The sequence below is a fragment of the Oncorhynchus gorbuscha genome, linkage group LG23 (genome assembly GCF_021184085.1).
Source record: "Oncorhynchus gorbuscha isolate QuinsamMale2020 ecotype Even-year linkage group LG23, OgorEven_v1.0, whole genome shotgun sequence".
In the NCBI taxonomy this organism is placed as follows: domain Eukaryota; kingdom Metazoa; phylum Chordata; class Actinopteri; order Salmoniformes; family Salmonidae; genus Oncorhynchus; species Oncorhynchus gorbuscha.
Genome location: NC_060195.1, coordinates 48,422,865 through 48,444,544, shown reverse-complemented (window position 1 = coordinate 48,444,544; position 21,680 = coordinate 48,422,865). Strand labels below are relative to the sequence as shown.

Below are 21,680 nucleotides of genomic sequence, written 5' to 3'. Positions count from 1 at the left end.
CACAAGCCAAGGCTACTGGTAGACTTCTTGAAACAAAGTTATTGCAACACACTCCACCAACCACAGAGGTTCTCCTTTTAAACTTCTGAAATCTTTTTTTCGTAGAAACAACATAAGCCCGTAGATTTTTTCAGAACGTTCCTTGTTCATTCAATGGAAATGTGCATTATCTAACTGTTTAATTTGTCAACCGTTTTACTCAACTACCCAATAACAGCTCCGTAGTCACCGCTAGTCTCCGTAGTCACCGCTACAACATTCATGGAAGTGAAAGAAAAACAGGTATGGTGAGAGAGAGAGGAAGAAATGAATAACGGAGACATACCCTTTATCTGCAAACTCCCTGGGAGCCCATCCTGCTGAAACAAAAACAAACAGAAAGACAAAGTCGTGAGATACAACACAATCACACGCCCATCAAAGTAATGAAGCCAACAGAGCAACAACACCAAGAACAATTTCATTTTTACGGGTGGAATCTCAACCCCCTGCTACAGATATGAGGGAATTCGGGTCGAATGCCTATACATTGATTTTACTAGATGAAGCACTAAATTGAGGTGGCCATTGAGGAAGGTCTATTGAGAAGAGAAGGATACAAATTGAGAATATGTTTATTGTGTCGTATAATTGCGGTGACCACTTGTCTTTTCTGCTCCATTTTTCATATTCATAAGTTACTGCCGACTCACTGGAGAACATAACATACGCAGAGTGTTCGACAGTGAAAAGCTAAGAGGTGCCGTATCTCCGTAAAGGGGTGCCTTTAAAGGTTCAAAGAATGTACTTCCAGAGGGCTACTGAATCATGGTGAATCATAGTGAATCATGGTGAATCATGGTGAATCATAGTGAATCATGGTTATACTACGGTATAGGACCCTTATGGCGAATTAGAAGGTCCACATTTACAGTAGTGCCACCATGTACGGCTATTCGACGGCTGTTGAAGACCACAAATAGGAATGGGGTAAGTATTCCATTCCACCAGCGCAGTCTCCATTGCTTATCCTCAATGTGGAGATTCCCTCCTTTTGTAGTCCAGCTACTGGCAGGGTGGTAATTATGAAATGAACACACAGCGTTAACAGGTCCAAAGTCGACAACGAGAGCCTTCTCTTTTCTCTGACTGACACCACACAGAAGATAGCCTACTGTACTTGTCGTTGATCTTATCTAACATACAGATTGACATGGTAACATGCACAGGGAAGCTATAGAACAATGCCTGTTTTCATGTAAGTCCCCAATGGACTTACCTAAATCAATGGAATGTAGGTCAATGCGTGAGTCCTGTGATGGCCGGGCATCTAGAAATATTTTTAGAAACCTGTTCTAGCTCTGTGTGTGCAATTTGATGCTTCTATCACCAAAGTCATAATCCAAAAAAACAGCTGCCCCACCAAACGGAATTCTATGGCTAAGCTTCCAGCATTCTGATGTTAATGGCTCAATATGGACATTTTTTTAAGCAATAGTTGTAGCTGGTGCTTACAAAGTGAGTTATATTGTATATCATTTTAAAAGTAATTGCATGACCTTTCAGAACCACTTGTCAATCAAAGTTTAAAATGTATCAGTGTTTTACCTTTTTAAAGTAATTCATACATTTACTTCTGATTATGCCCCTAGAGGTCAAAGGTCAAGGTTCTGCTGACCTGAATATGTGTCTGGTGGATAACTGTGAATCAAAGCTATCCAATGATATGATTAAAGGGTATACGTGAGCAATGCCTTGATGTATACTAACAATGTTTGTCATAGGGTCAAATCTCTATGGGAAAAATGAATGGGATGTGGGGATGAAAGACAGAGCGATAACACACAGTAAGCTACCATTGCTATCACACATTGTCCAACGAGGGACATAGACCTTCAAAAAAAATCACTGTGAACCCAACTGACTCTCCTGGTTCACAAGGTCTACAAATTCATTTTTGTTGTTGTTTATCAGCGAGTGTGTTCGTGTGTGTCTATGACTATGCAGGTGTGTACATTTGGTGGAAGGTGGTATGTGGAGGGCCGTTTAAAAGAAGAGAAAACAATGCATAAAAAATGATTGTGCAATTCATATCTACAGGCTACATTTAGGTTTTTCTTTCATTTTTTTTATCTGGCATTTAGTGCATAAAGCTTTAGGGCTTAACCGTAGACTTTGCGTGCCAAATACCTGAAAATCGGCAAATGCTTTTTGGTAACTTGGGCAGAAAACGTTAAGAGAGTTGGAGAGTTGAATTAAAGAGAGGAGAGGGCCAGAGCAGTAATATTTGGGAATGATTTGGTGAAGTGGTAGAAGAGGATGATAGCATTGCCGGCTATGTTCTGTGTGATTATTGTGAGGTGCTCTACAAAGAAATTCAACAGTCACAAGACGGGGACTTCAAATATGTCAAATATGTCACGTCAAGGGAACTGCACTGTTCAGATGGGTTAAATGGAATAGTAGCCAACCTGAAATGTGGATGATGACTATACGTCTATAACCTCTCACATCGCCTAATATGATATTAACTCCTGTCGAATCAAGCATTTATTGCAGTAAAATGATATACCAAGTGTACATTTTGACAGTGGAACAGGAGTGGAGAAATATGATTTCTTTCTTTCAGCATCTTGAGAGAATTAAGGTATTTTTGTATTTTATTTAACTAGGCAAGTCCGTTAAAAACACATTTTTATTTACAATGATGGCCTACCCCGGCTTAACCCGGACGACACTGGGCCAATTGTGCACCGCCCTATGGGACTCCCAATCACGGCTGGTTGTGATACAGCCTGGTTTTGAACCAGAGTTTCTGTAGTTGTCATGCAGGTGAAAGAGGACCCAAAAGCGACTTGGCGAAAACAGAGTCTTTAATCCAGTAAAGTAAATACAAACAAAAAACACAACTTTCACTCGAAATGACGAGGACAAACTGGAGACTCGATCTTGAACAGCAGGTGAACAGCAGGTTGCCTCGGGAAGGCACTTGAACCAGACAGACTCAGACACCTGCTCACCACGCAGCATCTGAGGAAAACACGACACGACAGGGCGATACACAAACACAGCACGGTGAATTCTAGACAAGGAACCGACAGGACAGGAACGGAACACAAAGGAAGAAATAGGGACTCTAATCAGGGGAAAGGATCGGGAACAGGTGTGGGAAGACTAAATGATTGATTAGGGGAATAGGAACAGCTGGGAGCAGGAACGGAACGATAGAGAGAAGAGAGAGCGAGAGAGTGAGAGAGGGAGGGGAGAGAGAGGGATAGAAAGAGGGAAAGAACCTAATAAGACCAGCAGAGGGAAACGAATAGAATGGGAAGCACAGGGACAAGACAAGATAATAAATGACAAAACATGACAGTACCCCCCACTCACCGAGCGCCTCCTGGCGCACTCGAGGAGGAATCCTGGCGGCAACGGAGGAAATCATCAATGAGTGAACGGTCCAGCACGTCCCGAGACGGAACCCAACTCCTCTCCTCAGGACCGTAACCCTCCCAATCCACTAAGTATTGGTGACCCCGTCCCCGAGAACGCATGTCCATGATCTTATGTACCTTGTAAATAGGTGCGCTCTCGACAAGGACGGGAGGGGGGAGGGAAGACGAACGGGGGTGCGAAGAAAGGGCTTGACACAGGAGACATGGAAGACAGGATGGACGCGACGAAGATGTCGCGGAAGAAGCAGTCGCACAGCGACAGGATTGACGACCTGGGAGACACGGAACGGACCAATGAACCGCGGAGTCAACTTACGAGAAGCTGTCGTAAGAGGAAGGTTGCGAGTGGAAAGCCACACTCTCTGGCCGCAACAATACCTTGGACTCTTAATCCTGCGTTTATTGGCGGCTCTCACAGTCTGTGCCCTGTAACGGCAAAGTGCAGACCTCACCCTCCTCCAGGTGCGCTCACAACGTTGGACAAATGCTTGAGCGGAGGGAACGCTGGACTCGGCAAGCTGGGATGAGAACAGAGGAGGCTGGTAACCCAGACTACTCTGAAACGGAGATAACCCGGTAGCAGACGAAGGAAGCGAATTGTGAGCGTATTCTGCCCAGGGGAGCTGTTCTGCCCAAGACGCAGGGTTTCTGAAAGAAAGGCTGCGTAGTATGCGACCAATCGTCTGATTGGCCCTCTCTGCTTGACCGTTAGACTGGGGATGAAACCCGGAAGAGAGACTGACGGACGCACCAATCAAACGACAGAACTCCCTCCAAAACTGTGACGTGAATTGCGGGCCTCTGTCTGAAACGGCGTCTAACGGGAGGCCATGAATTCTGAATACATTCTCGATAATGATTTGTGCCGTCTCCTTAGCGGAAGGAAGTTTAGCGAGGGGAATGAAATGTGCCGCCTTAGAGAACCTATCGACAACCGTAAGAATCACAGTCTTCCCCGCAGACAAAGGCAGACCGGTAATGAAGTCTAGGGCGATGTGAGACCATGGTCGAGAAGGAATGGGGAGCGGTCTGAGACGACCGGCAGGAGGAGAGTTACCCGACTTAGTCTGCGCGCAGTCCGAACAAGCAGCCACGAAACGGCGCGTGTCACGCTCCTGAGTCGGCCACCAAAAGCGCTGGCGAATAGACGCAAGAGTGCCTCGAACACCGGGATGACCAGCTAACTTGGCAGAGTGAGCCCACTGAAGAACAGCCAGACGAGTGGAAACAGGAACGAAAAGGAGGTTACTAGGACAAGCGCGCGGCGACGCAGTGTGCGTGAGTGCTTGCTTAACCTGTCTTTCAATTCCGCAGACTGTTAACCCGACAACACGCCCATAAGGAAGAATCCCCTCGGGATCAGTAGAAGCCACAGAAGAACTAAACAGACGGGATAAGGCATCAGGCTTGGTGTTCTTGCTACCCGGACGGTAAGAAATCACAAACTCGAAACGAGCGAAAAACAACGCCCAACGAGCTTGACGGGCATTAAGTCGTTTGGCAGAACGGATGTACTCAAGGTTCTTATGGTCTGTCCAAACGACAAAAGGAACGGTCGCCCCCTCCAACCACTGTCGCCATTCGCCTAGGGCTAAGCGGATGGCGAGCAGTTCACGGTTACCCACATCATAGTTGCGCTCAGATGGCGACAGGCGATGAGAAAAATAAGCGCAAGGATGAACCTTATCGTCAGACTGGAAGCGCTGGGATAGAATGGCTCCCACGCCTACCTCTGAAGCGTCAACCTCGACAATGAATTGTCTAGTGACGTCAGGAGTAACGAGGATAGGAGCGGACGTAAAACGTTCTTTTAGAAGATCAAAAGCTCCCTGGGCGGAACCGGACCACTTAAAACACGTCTTGACAGAAGTAAGAGCTGTGAGAGGGGCAGCAACTTGACCGAAATTACGAATGAAACGCCGATAGAAATTAGCGAAACCTAAAAAGCGCTGCAACTCGACACGTGACCTTGGAACGGGCCAATCACTGACAGCTTGGACCTTAGCGGAATCCATCTGAATGCCTTCAGCGGAAATAACGGAACCGAGAAAAGTAACGGAGGAGACATGAAAAGAGCACTTCAGACTTTACGTAGAGACAATTCTCTAAAAGGCGCTGTAGAACACGTCGAACGTGCTGAACATGAATCTCGAGTGACGGAGAAAAAATCAGGATATCGTCAAGATAGACAAAAACAAAGATGTTCAGCATGTCTCTCAGAACATCATTAACTAATGCCTGAAAAACAGCTGGCGCATTGGCGAGACCAAACGGCAGAACCCGGTACTCAAAATGCCCTAACGGAGTGTTAAACGCCGTTTTCCACTCGTCCCCCTCTCTGATGCGCACGAGATGGTAAGCGTTACGAAGGTCCAACTTAGTAAAGCACCTGGCTCCCTGCAGAATCTCGAAGGCTGATGACATAAGGGGAAGCGGATAACGATTCTTAACCGTTATGTCATTCAGCCCTCGATAATCCACGCAGGGGCGCAGAGTACCGTCCTTCTTCTTAACAAAAAGAACCCCGCCCCGGCCGGAGAGGAAGAAGGCACTATGGTACCGGCGTCAAGAGACACAGACAAATAATCCTCGAGAGCCTTACGTTCGGGAGCCGACAGAGAGTATAGTCTACCCCGAGGAGGAGTGGTCCCCGGAAGGAGATCAATACTACAATCATACGACCGGTGAGGAGGAAGGGAGTTGGCTCGGGACCGACTGAAGACCGTGCGCAGATCATGATATTCCTCCGGCACTCCTGTCAAATCGCCAGGTTCCTCCTGAGAAGTAGGGACAGAAGAAACGGGAGGGATGGCAGACATTAAACACTTCACATGACAAGAAACGTTCCAGGATAGGATAGAATTACTAGACCAATTAATAGAAGGATTATGACATACTAGCCAGGGATGACCCAAAACAACCGGTGTAAACGGTGAACGAAAAATCAAAAAGAAATAGTCTCACTGTGGTTACCAGATACTGTGAGGGTTAAAGGTAGTGTCTCAAATCTGATACTGGGAAGATGACTACCATCTAAGGCGAACATGGGCGTAGGCTTCTCTAACTCTCTGAAAGGAATGTCATGTTTCCGAACCCATGCTTCGTCCATGAAACAACCCTCAGCCCCAGAGTCTATCAAGGCACTACATGTAGCACCCGAACCGGTCCAGCGTAGATGGACCGACAAAGTAGTACAGGATTTTGATGGAGAGACTTGAGTAGTTGCGCTCACCTGTAGCCCTCCGCTTACAGATGAGCTCTGGCTTTACTGGACATGAATTAACAAAATGTCCAGCAACTCCGCAATAGAGGCACAGGCGGTTGGTGATCCTCCGTTCCCTCTCCTTAGTCGAGATGCGAATCCCTCCCAGCTGCATGGGCTCAGACTCTGAGCCAGAGGAGGGAGATGGTTGCGATGCGGAGCAGGGAAACACCGTTGATGCGAGCTCTCTTCCACGAGCCCGGTGACGAAGATCTACCCGTCGTTCTATGCGGATGGCGAGAGCAATCAAAGAGTCCACATCTGAAGGAACCTCCCGGGAGAGAATCTCATCCTTAACCACTGCGTGGAGTCCCTCCAGAAAACGAGCGAGCAGCGCCGGCTCGTTCCACTCACTAGAGGCAGCAAGAGTGCGAAACTCAATAGAATAATCCGTTATGGACCGTTCACCTTGGCATAAGGAAGCCAGGGCCCTAGAAGCCTCCCTACCAAAAACTGAACGGTCAAAAACCCGAATCATCTCCTCTTTAAAGTTCTGGAACTTGTTAGAGCAATCAGCCCTTGCCTCCCAGATAGCTGTGCCCCATTCTCGAGCCCGGCCAGTAAGGAGTGAAATGACGTAAGCAACCCGAGCTCTCTCTCTAGAGTATGTGTTGGGTTGGAGAGAGAACACAATCTCACACTGCGTGAGAAAGGAGCGGCACTCAGTGGGCTGCCCGGAGTAGCAAGGTGGGTTATTAACCCTAGGTTCTGGAGGCTCGGCAGGCCAGGAAGTAACAGGTGGCACGAGACGTAGACTCTGGAACTGTCCAGAGAGGTCGGAAACCTGAGCGGCCAGGTTCTCCACGGCATGGCGAGCAGCAGACAATTCCTGCTCGTGTCTGCCGAGCATGGCTCCTTGGATCTCGACGGCAGTGTAACGAGCGTCTGAAGTCGCTGGGTCCATTCCTTGGTCGGTTCCTTCTGTCATGCAGGTGAAAGAGGACCCAAAAGCGACTTGGCGAAAACAGAGTCTTTAATCCAGTAAAGTAAATACAAACAAAAAACACAACTTTCACTCGAAATGACGAGGACAAACTGGAGACTCGATCTTGAACAGCAGGTGAACAGCAGGTTGCCTCGGGAAGGCACTTGAACCAGACAGACTCAGACACCTGCTCACCACGCAGCATCTGAGGAAAACACGACACGACAGGGCGATACACAAACACAGCACGGTGAATTCTAGACAAGGAACCGACAGGACAGGAACGGAACACAAAGGAAGAAATAGGGACTCTAATCAGGGGAAAGGATCGGGAACAGGTGTGGGAAGACTAAATGATTGATTAGGGGAATAGGAACAGCTGGGAGCAGGAACGGAACGATAGAGAGAAGAGAGAGCGAGAGAGTGAGAGAGGGAGGGGGAGAGAGAGGGATAGAAAGAGGGAAAGAACCTAATAAGACCAGCAGAGGGAAACGAATAGAATGGGAAGCACAGGGACAAGACAAGATAATAAATGACAAAACATGACAGTAGTGACTCCTCTAGCACTGAGATGCTAGTGAGGTGCTAGTGCATGGTTAGGCCCTTTCTGTAAATGGGCTATCTTTATCCGCATTATAAAAGCTGATAGTATTTCAAACACATGAAATATGCATCATTTTCACAGCTTTTCATTTCCATAAAACTGATCAAACTGTTGTCATTTGAAAATGTTGCATAAAAATATTTCCTATGTGTAGACAAATTGACTAACAAATAGCCTACAAACATTTCAGAATTTAAGCAGAAACATGTCAAAATTAGGCTTTAAAAAATCCTGCACCCCCTGTCAAAAAATCGTTCCTCAATCTCTGACTGGATACAGCACATTTTTCTATATTAGCTAGAGGGTTAGTGTCGGGTAGCGGCCTCCGAATTTCACATTATCATATATAGTCGTGGTTGCAGATGGGTTATTAGTAATTGCGGGCGGGTGCGGGTTAACAAACAGCTGACCTGCGCATCACTAGCACACACACACAACTAAACACACAGGCTCGCACACACACACACACACAACACTGCTCCACTCTCGGTATTCAAGGGACACTGTTTCACTAAAGCCTGCCTTTCAACCTCAACGACTTTGAGCTCTCTCTCGCTCTCTCTCGTTCTCTCTTGCTCTCTCTCTCTTCTCTCTCTCTGGTTCTCTCTCTCTCTCTGGTTCTCTCTCTCTCTCTCTTCTCTCTCTCTCTCTGGTTTTCTCTCTCTCTCTCTGGTTCTCTCTCTCTCTCTGGTTCTCTCTCTCTCTCTCTGGTCCCCCCCCCTATCTTTTGGCTTATCTGCTTCTAATCTAGATATGCCATGTGGACAGGCCAGCACATGGTGGTTGTTGCTTTCATCAGCCTCCCTCTCCTTGCCTCCATTTTGTGAAGCCACAGCCGGTACAGTAGATAACTTCACGACAAACGTATGTAAAAAATACAAATACAAATAAAATCCTTTGTTGTTTTAAAACCATATCTTTTGGTTGTCCTATTACATTTACATTTTAATAATTTAGCAGATACAGTTATTCTGAGTGACAGTTAATGCATTCATCTAAAGCTAGCTAAGTGAGACAATGTTACGGTTTTCTTCCGTCGAAGGAGAGTCGGACCAAAATGCAGCGTGGTTAGTTCGATACATCTTTAATGAAGAAAAAACACAAACAATACAAAAACAACAAACGGAATGTGAAAACCTATACAGCCTATCTGGTGACAACTAACACAGAGACAGGAACAATCACCCACGAAACACTCAAAGAATATGGCTGCCTAAATATGGTTCCCAATCAGAGACAACGATAATCACCTGCCTCTGATTAACAATCCCAATCCCTACTAAAACCCCAATACAAAAACACACCACAAAATAAACCCATGTCACACCCTGGCCTGACCAAATAAATCAAGAAAACACAAAATACTAAGACCAAGCGTGACAGAACCCCCCCCCCTCCCAAGGTGCGGACTCTCGGCCGCACACCTAAACCCATAGGGGAGGTTCCGGGTGGGCGTCTGTCCACGGTGGCCGCTCCGGCTCGGGACGTGGACCCCACTCCAACCAAGTCTTAGTCCCCCTGTAACGCGTCCTATGATTGGCGACCCTCGCCGCCGACCTAGGCCTAATAACCCTCACCAAGGACCCCAGTGGACTGAGGTAGAAGCTCGGGACTGAGGGGAAGCTCGGGACTGAGGGGAAGCTCGGGACTGAGGGGAAGCTCGGGACTGAGGGGAAGCTCGGAACTGAGGGGAAGCTCGGAACTGAGGGGAAGCTCCATGCTGCTCCATGCAGACTGGCAGCTCTGGCTGTTCCATGCACACTGGCAGCTCTGGCTGCTCCATGCAAACTGGCTGCTCTGGCTGCTCCATGCAGACTGGCAGCTCTGGCTGCTCCATGCAGACTGGCAGCTCTGGCTGCTCCATGCAGACTGGCAGCTCTGGCTGTTCCATGCAGACTGGCAGCTCTGGCTGCTCCATGCAGACTGGAGGCTCTGGCTGCTCCATGCAGACTGGCAGCTCTGGCTGATCCATGCAGACTGGCAGCTCTGGCTGCTCCATGCAGACTGTCTGCTCTGGCTGCTCCATGCAGACTGGCAGCTCTGGCTGTTCCATGCAGACTGGCAGCTCTGGCTGCTCCATGCAGACTGGCTTCTCTGGCTGCTCCATGCAGACTGGCAGCTCTGGCTGCTCCATGCAGACTGGCAGCTCTGGCTGCTCCATGCAGACTGGCAGCTCTGGCTGCTCCATGCAGACTGGAGGCTCTGGCTGCTCCATGCAGACTGGCAGCTCTGGCTGCACTGAACAGGTAGGAGACTCCGGCAGCGCTGGAGAGAAAGAAGGCTCTGATAGCGCTAGACAGGCGGGAGACTCCGGCAGCGCTGGAGAGGAGGAAGGCTCTGATTGCGCTAAGACAGGCGGGAGACTCCGACAGCGCTAAACAGGCGGGAGACTCCGACAGCGCTAAACAGGCGGGAGACTCCGACAGCGCTGAAGAGGAGAAAGGCTCTGGCAGCGCTGAACAAGCGAGGCGCACTGAAGGCCTGGTGCGTGGTGCTGGCACTGGTGGTACTGGGCCGAGGACACGCACAGGAAACCTGGTGCGGGGAGCTGCCACTGGAGGACTGGTGTGTGAAGGTGGCACATGATGGACCGGACCGTGAAGGTGCACTGGAGAGCCTGAAAGCAGGGCTGGCACAGGACGTGTAAGGCTAGGTAGGTACACAGGAGGCCTAGTGCGTGAGGCTGGCACAATCTTCACCAGCCGACTAACACTCACCTCAGGACGAATATGGAGCGCTGACCCAGGTGCCATCAAATCCCGACAAGTTCCGTCGGGCGAATATCGTACCTAAAGCACCAACCTAGCAACTCCCTCATAACTCTCTCCTCCACTTTCCCCATTACCTCCTTCACAGTCTCTGCTTCACTCACCTCCAACACCGGCTCTGGTTCTGGTCTCCTCCTTGGCTCCTCACGATAAACAGGGGGAGTTGGCTCAGGTCTGAACCCTGACTCTGCTACACTCTCCCTGAGCCTCCCCCAATACATTTTTGGGGCTGACTCTCAGGCTTCCTTCTGCGCCGCCGTGCTTTTCTCTTCAATTCCATTCTCCTATAGCCCTCTTCGCACTGCTCCAGCAAATCCCAGGCGGGCTCCGGCACTCTCTCTGGGTCGACCGCCCACCTGTCTATTTCCTCCCAAGTCGTATATTCCAACCTTGGTTGCCCCTGCTGCCGCTGCCTGTCACCACGCTGCTTGGTCCTGTTGTGGTAGGTGATTATGATACGGTTTTCTTCCGTCGAAGGAGAGTCGGACCAAAATGTTTTCGTTATGTGGTATGCCAATCCATACACACTCATTTGGGCATTTGTGGAATGACATCATGGACAAGGCAGCCAATTGGCTGACGATGACAATGACTACAGAGATAAAGCTCCATACTATAAACTGAATGGCTCTGTATGATTGGACGTAGCCTGGTCTCATAGATTGGACGTAGCATGGTCTCATAGATTAGACGTAACAGAGTAAACTTCCATCCGGGATACTCAAATGAGTATGATATGTTACATTTGGTATGGTTGATTGATTGATTGATTTTATTGATTAGACACATTTTCTTAAATACATACATAGGGGCGCTCCAGCCAGTGACGCCTCCACATACAATTTAAGAAAATCATCAAAGATAATACAAAGTTGAAAAGCTTATTTCCATTGTGGTCCTTTTGGAGGGGAAGGTGGGATGACAGACAATGACAGACACAATTGTTTGTTTCATAGCATGAGATAATTAGTACAGTTCCATTTCCTAATAACCAACTATGGACAGGCACATCTCCCTTGTCTCAATGATTATACACAACAGGCACCAAAAGGCAGACCATATGCTATCCCAGGCATTTCCTTCTCAGCCACAAATTATAATCTTACTCACTTTTGACTCACTTTTGAGACATGCTACTATTTAGCAATTTTTTTTCAGTGAGATCTTGAAACTACTTAGAGGTTATAAGTTTCAAATTCCAAAAGGTTTATTTTCCCATACCACTATTAAATCTAAAAGGAAGAACGTCAGTTTCACTCCTTCTAGTGGAATAGTTATGGTTATCCTGGACCAAGTTAAAGTAGTTACTTAGCTACCTGGGGTCCATATTCTGGACAATCTGATGTACAAGACATCATTTCATCTGAAAGACTATCTGTAATATATGCCATGCCATTTAGCAGACGCTTTTATCCAGAAGCGCCATTCTGTCCCTGTTTGCCCCTGCCTTGGATTTGAACCAGTCATGTGTGCATACATTCTACGTCAACCTCCTGGGTGGTCCCTGAGGGATCGAACCCACTACCCTGGCGTTACAAGCGCCATGCTCTACCAACTGAGCTACAGAACCCACCTGAACCCACCAGAACCCATCTGTCACGCCTCTGTTTAACCTGTCTTGTTTTTGTCTCCACCCCGCACCAGGTTTCCCCATTTTTCCCCCTTAATATATACCTGCATTTTCTGTTTGTCTGTTGCCAGTTCGTCTTGTCTTGTCAGGTCTTACCAGCATATTTCCCGTTTCTCCTGCTCTCAAGTTCATTTTTCTAGTCAGACCTTTCTGCCTGTTCTGAGCCTGCCTGCCATTCTGTCCCTGTTTGCCCCTGCCTTGGATTATGAACCACTGCCTGCCCTCGCCCTGCCCTTTGCCTGCCTCTTTGTATAATACACATTCTGAGTATCGATCGATCAACCTCCTGTGTCTGCATCTGGCTCATTTCCTGAGTTGTGATACTATTCTCCACTTTGAAACATCAAAGGCTTTCAAAGTGAGAATAGTCAAGATGAGTAAGTGCTGGTAGTTTAAGAATAACCCTGACTAAGTTGTTCTGAGATGTCTGCAATTTATTTTCAAATGATCTTGGGGGCACTATTGTACCAGGTACGTATAGTCAAAGTGGCACTGAACAAGAGCCCCCAGCCAATCCCACCATTGTATTCCTATCCAGATATTTGGAGGTTCTTGCCAGAAACCACATTTTATGGTTCACTTTGGAGATAATGTTTTGTTCCATGCTCTCCCTTGTCAGGATGGTTATCTAGCACACATCCAAGATAATTAACTAAGTGTTTTGCTGTGACTACTATTCACCTACTACCACTTTAAAATCTGGGGATTTCCTCAGTTTCACTTTGGACCCGAACAAGATGGACTTTTCCAAGGTGAAATCACAGCTTATTATCATATAGCCATTTACTGACATTCAGAAGTTCAGCACTGGGGGCTTTCACAACCACATTTTTGTCTTTATGGGAAACCAACGGTTCAGAATCATATGCATAGAGGAAAAGGTCACATGTAAAGGCGTAAAGGCAGATTTCAGATCATTTATATATAACAGATAGAGAAGTGGACCCAGAACACTCCCTTGGGGTACCCTGCAGTTCAGGATTTAGGATTTAGACAGGGTCCCATCCATATCCACCATCTGTTTTCTTCCTTGCCGATAAGAGCTAACCTATTTTATGGCTAAGTTGTTAAAGCCCATGGCTCTTAGTTTGATTAACAGAATCTCATGATCCACTGTATCAAACGCCTTTTGGAGATCTAACATAACAATACCACAAAATGTCCCTCCATCTACTTCCTTTCTGATGTGGTCAGTTAAATATAGTAGGCGATTGTCGGTGGAATGGGATTTCCTAAAGCCAGATTGGAGCTCATATAGTAGGTTATATAAGGAAATGTAACTGTTAATCTGTTCGAACATAATCTTTCCATGGCCTTCGATAAAATGCACAGGATTGACACAGGACAGTGGTTTCCATGATCTAACTTATTCCCTTTTTTATATAGAGGAATGACCCTTGCTAGTTTTATTTCACTGGGGGGGAAAAAACAAGTTAAATAACAGATTTACAATGTGAGTTACACAGGGGGTGATAATTACCGCAGCGTCCCTTAGTACTGTCAAGGCCAGTTGCTTTGGAAGTTCCCTTCAGCTTCTTCAGCACAGTTGACTCAGACACTTTCAAATGAAATAGCATTTACAGTACCTGAATCCCCTGCTGTGAGTAAAATTGTTGGACTTGACTTTCCCCATAGCAACCTAATTGATAAGGTTCCTTGCGAACAAATGTATTAGCTATAGTTGTAAAATAGCTATTCAGACTGTCTGCAACCATGTTCTTGTCTGAATGAACCTTTCCTCTAATGTCCAAGCAAAAATGTCGAGCTTTGGTCTTTAATTTGTTACTGTGACCTAACAGTTTCAGACACTTCCATAAATAATGTACTCGGATTGATCCTATTCTAAACTAAAATAATCTTTCTTGGCCTTCTCTATCATCCTGTTAAACCTAATTTCTTAATTTCTTATAGTCTATAAAAACATAATCTGCCCTGGATATCCTGAACTCCAGATCATTTCTACACTTAATTACCTTTAAAATGTTATTGTTTATCCATGATTCTGCTCTTTGCTAAATAAACAAATTATCTGGAGCCTGCTTGTCTGCACCATCTAAAAACAATTATTTAAAATTGCCCCAGTCATTTTCCACCTTGTTACATTTCAATACAGCAGACCAGTCAAATTTGCTCAAACAATTAAGAAAAGTATCTGCACTATAGTTCTTCATAGACCTCATTTTTATTGAGTTATGACAATTCAAAACAGTTTTCTGGACCTTCCTACGACAGAAAATGGTGGAATGATCAGTGTGCCCATAGTTTACAACCCTACTGTTTGTTATCATTGATCTATCCGATAACAACACAAGGTCAATGACGGTTTGGGTAGAAGAACAGACCCTGGTGGGTTCATTAATCAGTTGGTGTAATGCAAACAGATAAAGCGAACGTCCAGAAACATAAAGGTTGCATGTTCAAATCTCATCACGGACAACTTTAGCATTTTTGCGCAACAGCAACTTTGCAACAACTTACTACTTTGCAAATACTTAGCATGTTAGCTAACCCTTCCCTTAACCCTAACCTTAACACTTTAACCTAACTCCTAACCTTAACCCCTAATCCTAACCCCAAGGCAAACTCACGTTAGCCACCTAGCTAACATTAGCATTAGCCACCTAGCTAACTTTAGCCACCACAAATTGTAATTCATAAGAGATCATACGAATTGTAATTCGTAGCATATCATACGAAATGAATGATGGACATCCACAAATGAATACCTACCATACGAAGCGTAACGTATCATACTAATTGGAGCGTCACGGATTACTTTTACTATGTTATGCCTACCCCGGAGTCCAGGTTGTTGGAAGTGGTCTCTATAGTGAAGGCTAATGGGGACAAAGCTTATTTCAAATGGCATAAACAAAGCACAAGCAGTGTTATGACAGAATGCCATCTCACTCCAAACCGTTGGCCCCAATCGACCTTGGCTCTTTCCTAATCCAAGGCTGAGCAAAGGCATAGAAAAGGAATAAGAGTACAAGGTCTTTGCTGTGTCTTGTTGTGGCCTACAATACAATGAAAATACCTCACCACACAACAATTGTAACGTTAAGTGCACTTTTGTAAGAAAATTTTACATCTTTGACATGCGGTTGTGTGTGGATGGTCCTTGACTCCCCTCAAAACAATTAAACCTCAACAAGAAAAACATCAAGGTATGTGAAAAAGACATGAGTTAGCAATTTATTATAATGCGCCATACATTCTCACAGACCTGTTGGACAATTAAACCAAGCTTACCTTTCTATCCCCACAAGACAAATTGTACGATAGGCAAAAGCTGTAATGGCATTTCTCTGTGTCCATTATTAAGGCACCTAGCTAATGCATGCATTTTAACAGAGAGGAAAGTACATTCATTCCTTTTTTTGAGAGTTACTTATTTAGCAAAAGTATCACCGACAGTCCAGCTAGTCTAATCTGTTTTATCATGGAGTTGTGCTCATCACAGGGTAATTCAATATGTGGATGTCAGTAAAGGGAGAGAATGGAGAGACTGTGCATGATACACACCAATTCTACATTTCTCCACTGGTGCCGAGCCCCCCAAAAAAGACTGGATAATAACAGAAGAAAATCTTGCACACCAGATACGCTGCTCCAGTGTTTTATTCATGCGCCCACTTATGTGTGTAGGCTTTTGCTTTATTATAATGAAGATGGGATCCTATACCCAACTCTCTCCATTCTCTATTTATAGAGGCCTTATGTCACCATTGACAAGGCTGCAATTTGAATTAACATGTAAGGGGGGTATTTCCAGTGTTCTTGTTGGAGTGGCCTTCACGGTTTTGTTCATATGTGACATCCTTTCAGAGCGCAAAATTGGATCTTTAGAATTCAATTGAGCTTCAAAGGACAATTCCAATCCAACTTGATGACATTCAAGGTAGAAAAGCGCAAAAAAACTGTACGCACACCGTGATTAACGAATACAAGGTAGCCCATGTATGCTGTCTACTACGGTATTGCTACTTCATCAACATGATGAATCGACAAATAATTCCCATTTAGAATTCTGACACAAATGTTCCCGAGTGGGATCGTGTCATCAATATGCATCAATGATGTAATTAATCTAGCGTGTTAGCATCACGTTCCGTAAAATGAAAGTCATAGCGACAATGTTGGGCCCACTCAGCACAAAGTCACAGCATACAGAGGATAGGGTACACCACTCTGGCAACGATAGGTTCATTTATCATAACAGATCAGGATTCATTTTACTACTCAGCTTCTACACGTGTACTGCGGCCATAACTCATATTGGATATTATATTAATAAAAGGCAAGTCCACAACAGAGATGAATGTCTCGCCGATATTAAACTTAACATAGATTTGATTATGCAGTGGCCTCCGTAATTATTAGGACTGTGAAGCATTTTTGTTCTTTTTTTGGCTCTACCTGGATTTGAAATCAAACAATAACTATGGGGTTAAAGTGCTGACTGTCAGCTTTCATTTGAGGGTATTTCCATCCATATTTAGTGAACCGTTTAACCCCATTTTAGGGGTCAAAAGTATTGGGACAAATTCACTTAAAGTAGCCAAAAGTTAAGTATTTGGCCCCATATTCATAGCACGCAATGACTACATTAAGCTTGTGACCAATGCTTCAAAAAGAATTTGGACACTGAGCAAATTCCAGGTCTGCTGAGCGCAAACTCAACTTCCCATGCGAGTTTACTGTGAACACTGAGGCTGTACCTGCTTTATGTTACAGTTTTAACAATGGCCAAGTAGTATGTAGGCCTTATGTAAGCCATCAAAAACAATGGAGAAAAACACATCCCATAACATTTTCATGTTGAAATAGTTGTTCTATTATTCAGCCTACAGTAGCAGCCAATGTGTGATGTTCAATGTGGGCCTACATTCCATGAGACGTTTGGAAAAAAAACATGCATTATGAGGCGACAGGTAGCCTAGTGGTTAGAGTGTTGGTCCATTAACTGAAAGGTTGCAAGACCCAAACTGCCAAGGTAAACATCTATTGTTCTGAACATGGCAGTTAACTGTTCCTAGGCTATCATTGTAAATAAGAATTTGTTCTTAACTGACTTGCCTAATAAAATAAAAACACTTGCCTGTTTATCCACTTGTCCTTCAGACGTACACGTACACACTACAATTGGCATACCGCCCCAATAGATCCACAGATCTCAAACGAAATCTCAATCTCACTCCACGCTGCCCTTTCCCACCTGGACAAAAGATACACCAATGTGAGAATGCTGTCCATTGACTACTGCTCAGCGTTCAACACCATAGTGCCCACAGGGCACGACAACACATTTTCTCCCTCAGGAGACTGAAAGGATTTGGCATGGGTCCCTAGGTCGTCAAAAGGTCGACATCGAGAGCATCCTGGCCAGTTGCATAATCGCCTGGTATGTTAACTGCTCGGCATTCGACCGTAACATGCTACAAAGGGTAGTGTGTTCGGCCCAATACATCACTGGTGACAATCTTCCTGCCATCCAGGACCGAATAGTATATACAGTGCCTTGCGAAAGTATTCGGCCCCCTTGAACTTTGCGACCTTTTGCCACATTTCAGGCTTCAAACATAAAGATATAAAGCTGTATTTTTTTGTGAAGAATCAACAACAAGTGGGACACAATCATGAAGTGGAATGACATTTATTGGATATTTCAAACTTTTTAAACAAATCAAAACGGAAAAATTGGGCGTGCAAAATTATTCAGCCCCTTTACTTTCAGTGCAGCAAACTCTCTCCAGAAGTTCAATGAGGATCTCTGAATGATCCAATGTTGACCTAAATGACTAATGATGATAAATACAATCCACCTGTGTGTAATCAAGTCTCCGTATAAATGCACCTGCACTGTGATAGTCTCAGAGGTCCGTTAAAAGCGCAGAGAGCATCATGAAGAACAGAAGAACCCTAACCCTAACCCTAACCCTAACGGAGATTTGTCTTCCAACAAGACAATGATCCAAAACATAAAGCAAAATCTACAATGGAATGGTTCAAAAATAAACATATCCAGGTGTTAGAATGGCCATGTCAAAGTCCAGACCTGAATCCAATCGAGAATCTGTGGAAAGAACTGAAAACTGCTGTTCACAAATGCTCTCCATCCAACCTCACTGAGCTCGAGCTGTTTTGCAAGGAGGAATGGGAAAAAAATTTAGTCTCTCGATGTGCAAAACTGATAGAGACATACCCCAAGCGACTTACAGCTGTAATCGCAGCAAAAGGTGGCGCTACAAAGTATTAACTGAAGGGGGCTGAATAATTTTGCACGCCCAATTTTTCCGTTTTGATTTGTTTAAAAAGTTTAAAATATCCAATAAATGTCGTTCCACTTCATGATTGTGTCCCACTTGTTGTTGATTCTTCACAAAATAATACAGTTTTATATCTTTATGTTTGAAGCCTGAAATGTGGCAAAAGGTCGCAAAGTTCAAGGGGGCCGAATACTTTCGTAAGGCACTGTACTCGGCGGTGTCAGAGGGAGGCCCAAGACTCCAGTCACCCAAGTCATAGACTGTTCTCACTGCTAAGAGAGTCTAGATCCAAAAGGCTCTTTAACAGCTTCTACCCCCAAGCTATAAGACTGCTGAACAATTAATTAATTTGCCACCCGGACTATTTACATTGACCCTCCCCCCTTTGTTTTTACACTGCTGCCACTTGCTGTTTATTATCTATGCATAATCACTTTACCCCTACCTACATGTACAAAATACCTCAACTAACCTGTACCCCCGCACATTGACTCGGTACCGGTACCCCCTGTATATAGTCTCGTTATTGTTATGTCATTTTATTGTGTTACTTTTTATTACATATTTAATTTTAGTAAATGTTGTAAATATTTTCTTAACTCTTGAAGTGCATTGTTTGGGCAATCTTAATTCTTGCGACGAGCAATCCCGTATCCGGGATCGTAATTATACCTCAAGCTCATTACCATAATGCAACGTTAACTATTCATGAAAATCGCAAATGAAATGAAATAAATATATTGGCTCTCAAGCTTAGCCTTTTGTTAACAACACTGTCATCTCAGATTTTCAAAATATGCTTTTCAACCATAGCTACACAAGCATTTGTAATATATAATAATAATATATGCCATTTAGCAGACGCTTTTATCCAAAGCGACTTACAGTCATGTGTGCATACATTCTACGTATGGGTGGTCCCGGGAATCGAACCCACTACCCTGGCGTTACAAGCGCCATGCTCTACCAACTGAGCTACAGAAAGACCACATTTGTGTAAGAGTATTGATAGCTAGCATAGTATTAAGCCTAGCATTCAGCAGGCAACATTTTCACAAAAACAAGAAAATAATTCAAATAAAATAATTTACCTTTGAAGAACTTTGGATGTTTTCAATGAGGATACTCTCAGTTAGATAGCAAATGTTCAGTTTTTCCAAAAATATTATTTGTGTAGGAGAAATCGCTCTGTTTTGTTCATCACGTTTGGCTAAGAAAAAACCCCGAAAGTCATTACAACGCCAAACTTTTTTCCAAATTAACTCCATAATATCGACAGAAACATGGCAAACGTTGTTTAGAATCAATCCTCAAGGTGTTTTTCCACATATCTATTCGATGATAAGTCATTCGTGGAAGTTTGGTTTCTCCTCTGAACCACATGGAAAAATGCATGCAGCTGGAGATTACGCAATAATTTTGACGGAGGACACCAAGCGGACACCTGATAAATGTAGTCTCTTATGGTCAATCTTCCAATGATATGCCTACAAATATGTCACAATGCTGCAGACACCTTGGGGAAACGACAGAAAGTGTAGGCTCATTCCTTGCTCATTCACAGCCATATAAGGAGACATTGGAACACAGCGCCTCCAAAATCTGGGGCATTTCCTGTTTGAAATGTCATCTTGGTTTCGCCTGTAGCATCAGTTCTGTGGCACTCACAGATAATATCTTTGCAGTTTTGGAAACGTCACAGTGTTTTTTTTCCAAAGCTGTCAATTATATGCATTGTCGAGCATCTTTTCGTGACAAAATATCTTGTTTAAAACGGGAATGTTTTTCATCCCAAAATGTTAATAGTGCCCCCTAATGCATAACTGGTTTAAGGGCTTGTAAGTAAGCATTTAACGGTAAGGTCTACTGTTGTATATCTGTTGTATTCAACGCATGTGACAAATACAATTTGATTTGATATTTGCACTCACGGGGACAACTTTAAAATGGAATCTTTTTTAAATTATTTAACCTTTATTAAACTAGGTAAGTCAGTTAATAAGAACAAATCATTTTTTACAATGATGGCCTTCCAAAAGGCAAAAGGCCTCCTGCACGGACGTGGGCCTGGATAAAAAAATAAAAAAATAAATACAATATAAATATAGGACAAAACACACATCACAACAAGAGCGACAATACTACATAAAGATAAACCTTAGACAACAACATAGCAAGACAGCAACACATGACAACACAGCATGGTAGCAACACAACATAACAACAACATGGTAGCAACACCACATTATAGCAGCACAAAACATGGTACAAACATTATTGGGCACAGACAATAGCACAAAGGGCAAGAAGGTAGAGACAACAGTACATCACACAAAGCAGCCACAACTGTCAGTAAGAGTGTCCATGATTGAGTCTTTGAATGAAGAGTTTGAGATAAAACTGTACAATTTGAGTGTTTGTTGCAGCTCGTTCCAATCGCTAGCTACAGCGAACTGAGAAGAGGAACAACCCAGGGATGTGTGTGCTTTGGGGACCTTTAACAGAATGTGACTGGCAGAACGAGGGCTGCAGTAGATATCTCAGATAGAGGGGAGTGAGGCCTAAGAGGGTTTTATAAATAAGCATCAACCAGTGGGTCTTACTACGGGTATACAGAGATGACCAGTTTACAGAGGAGTATAGAGTGCAGTGATGTGTCCTATAAGGAGCATTGGTGGCAAATCTGATGGCCGAATGGTAAAGAACATCTAGCTGCTCGAGAGCACCCGATCTATATATTTTGTCTCTGTAATCTAGCATGGGTAGGAGGGTCATCTGAATCAGGTTTAGT

At 44.6% G+C, this 21,680-nt stretch overlaps 1 protein-coding gene across 1 annotated transcript in view; it reads right to left on the bottom strand.

Moving 5' to 3' along the window:
• LOC124011297 (follistatin-related protein 5-like) overlaps window positions 1-21,680 on the bottom strand; it is a 195,145-nt gene that overhangs the window by 149,548 nt on the left and 23,917 nt on the right. The window contains 1 exon segment of the mRNA XM_046324524.1: window positions 326-359. Coding sequence (XP_046180480.1) covers window positions 326-359 — 34 coding nt within the window.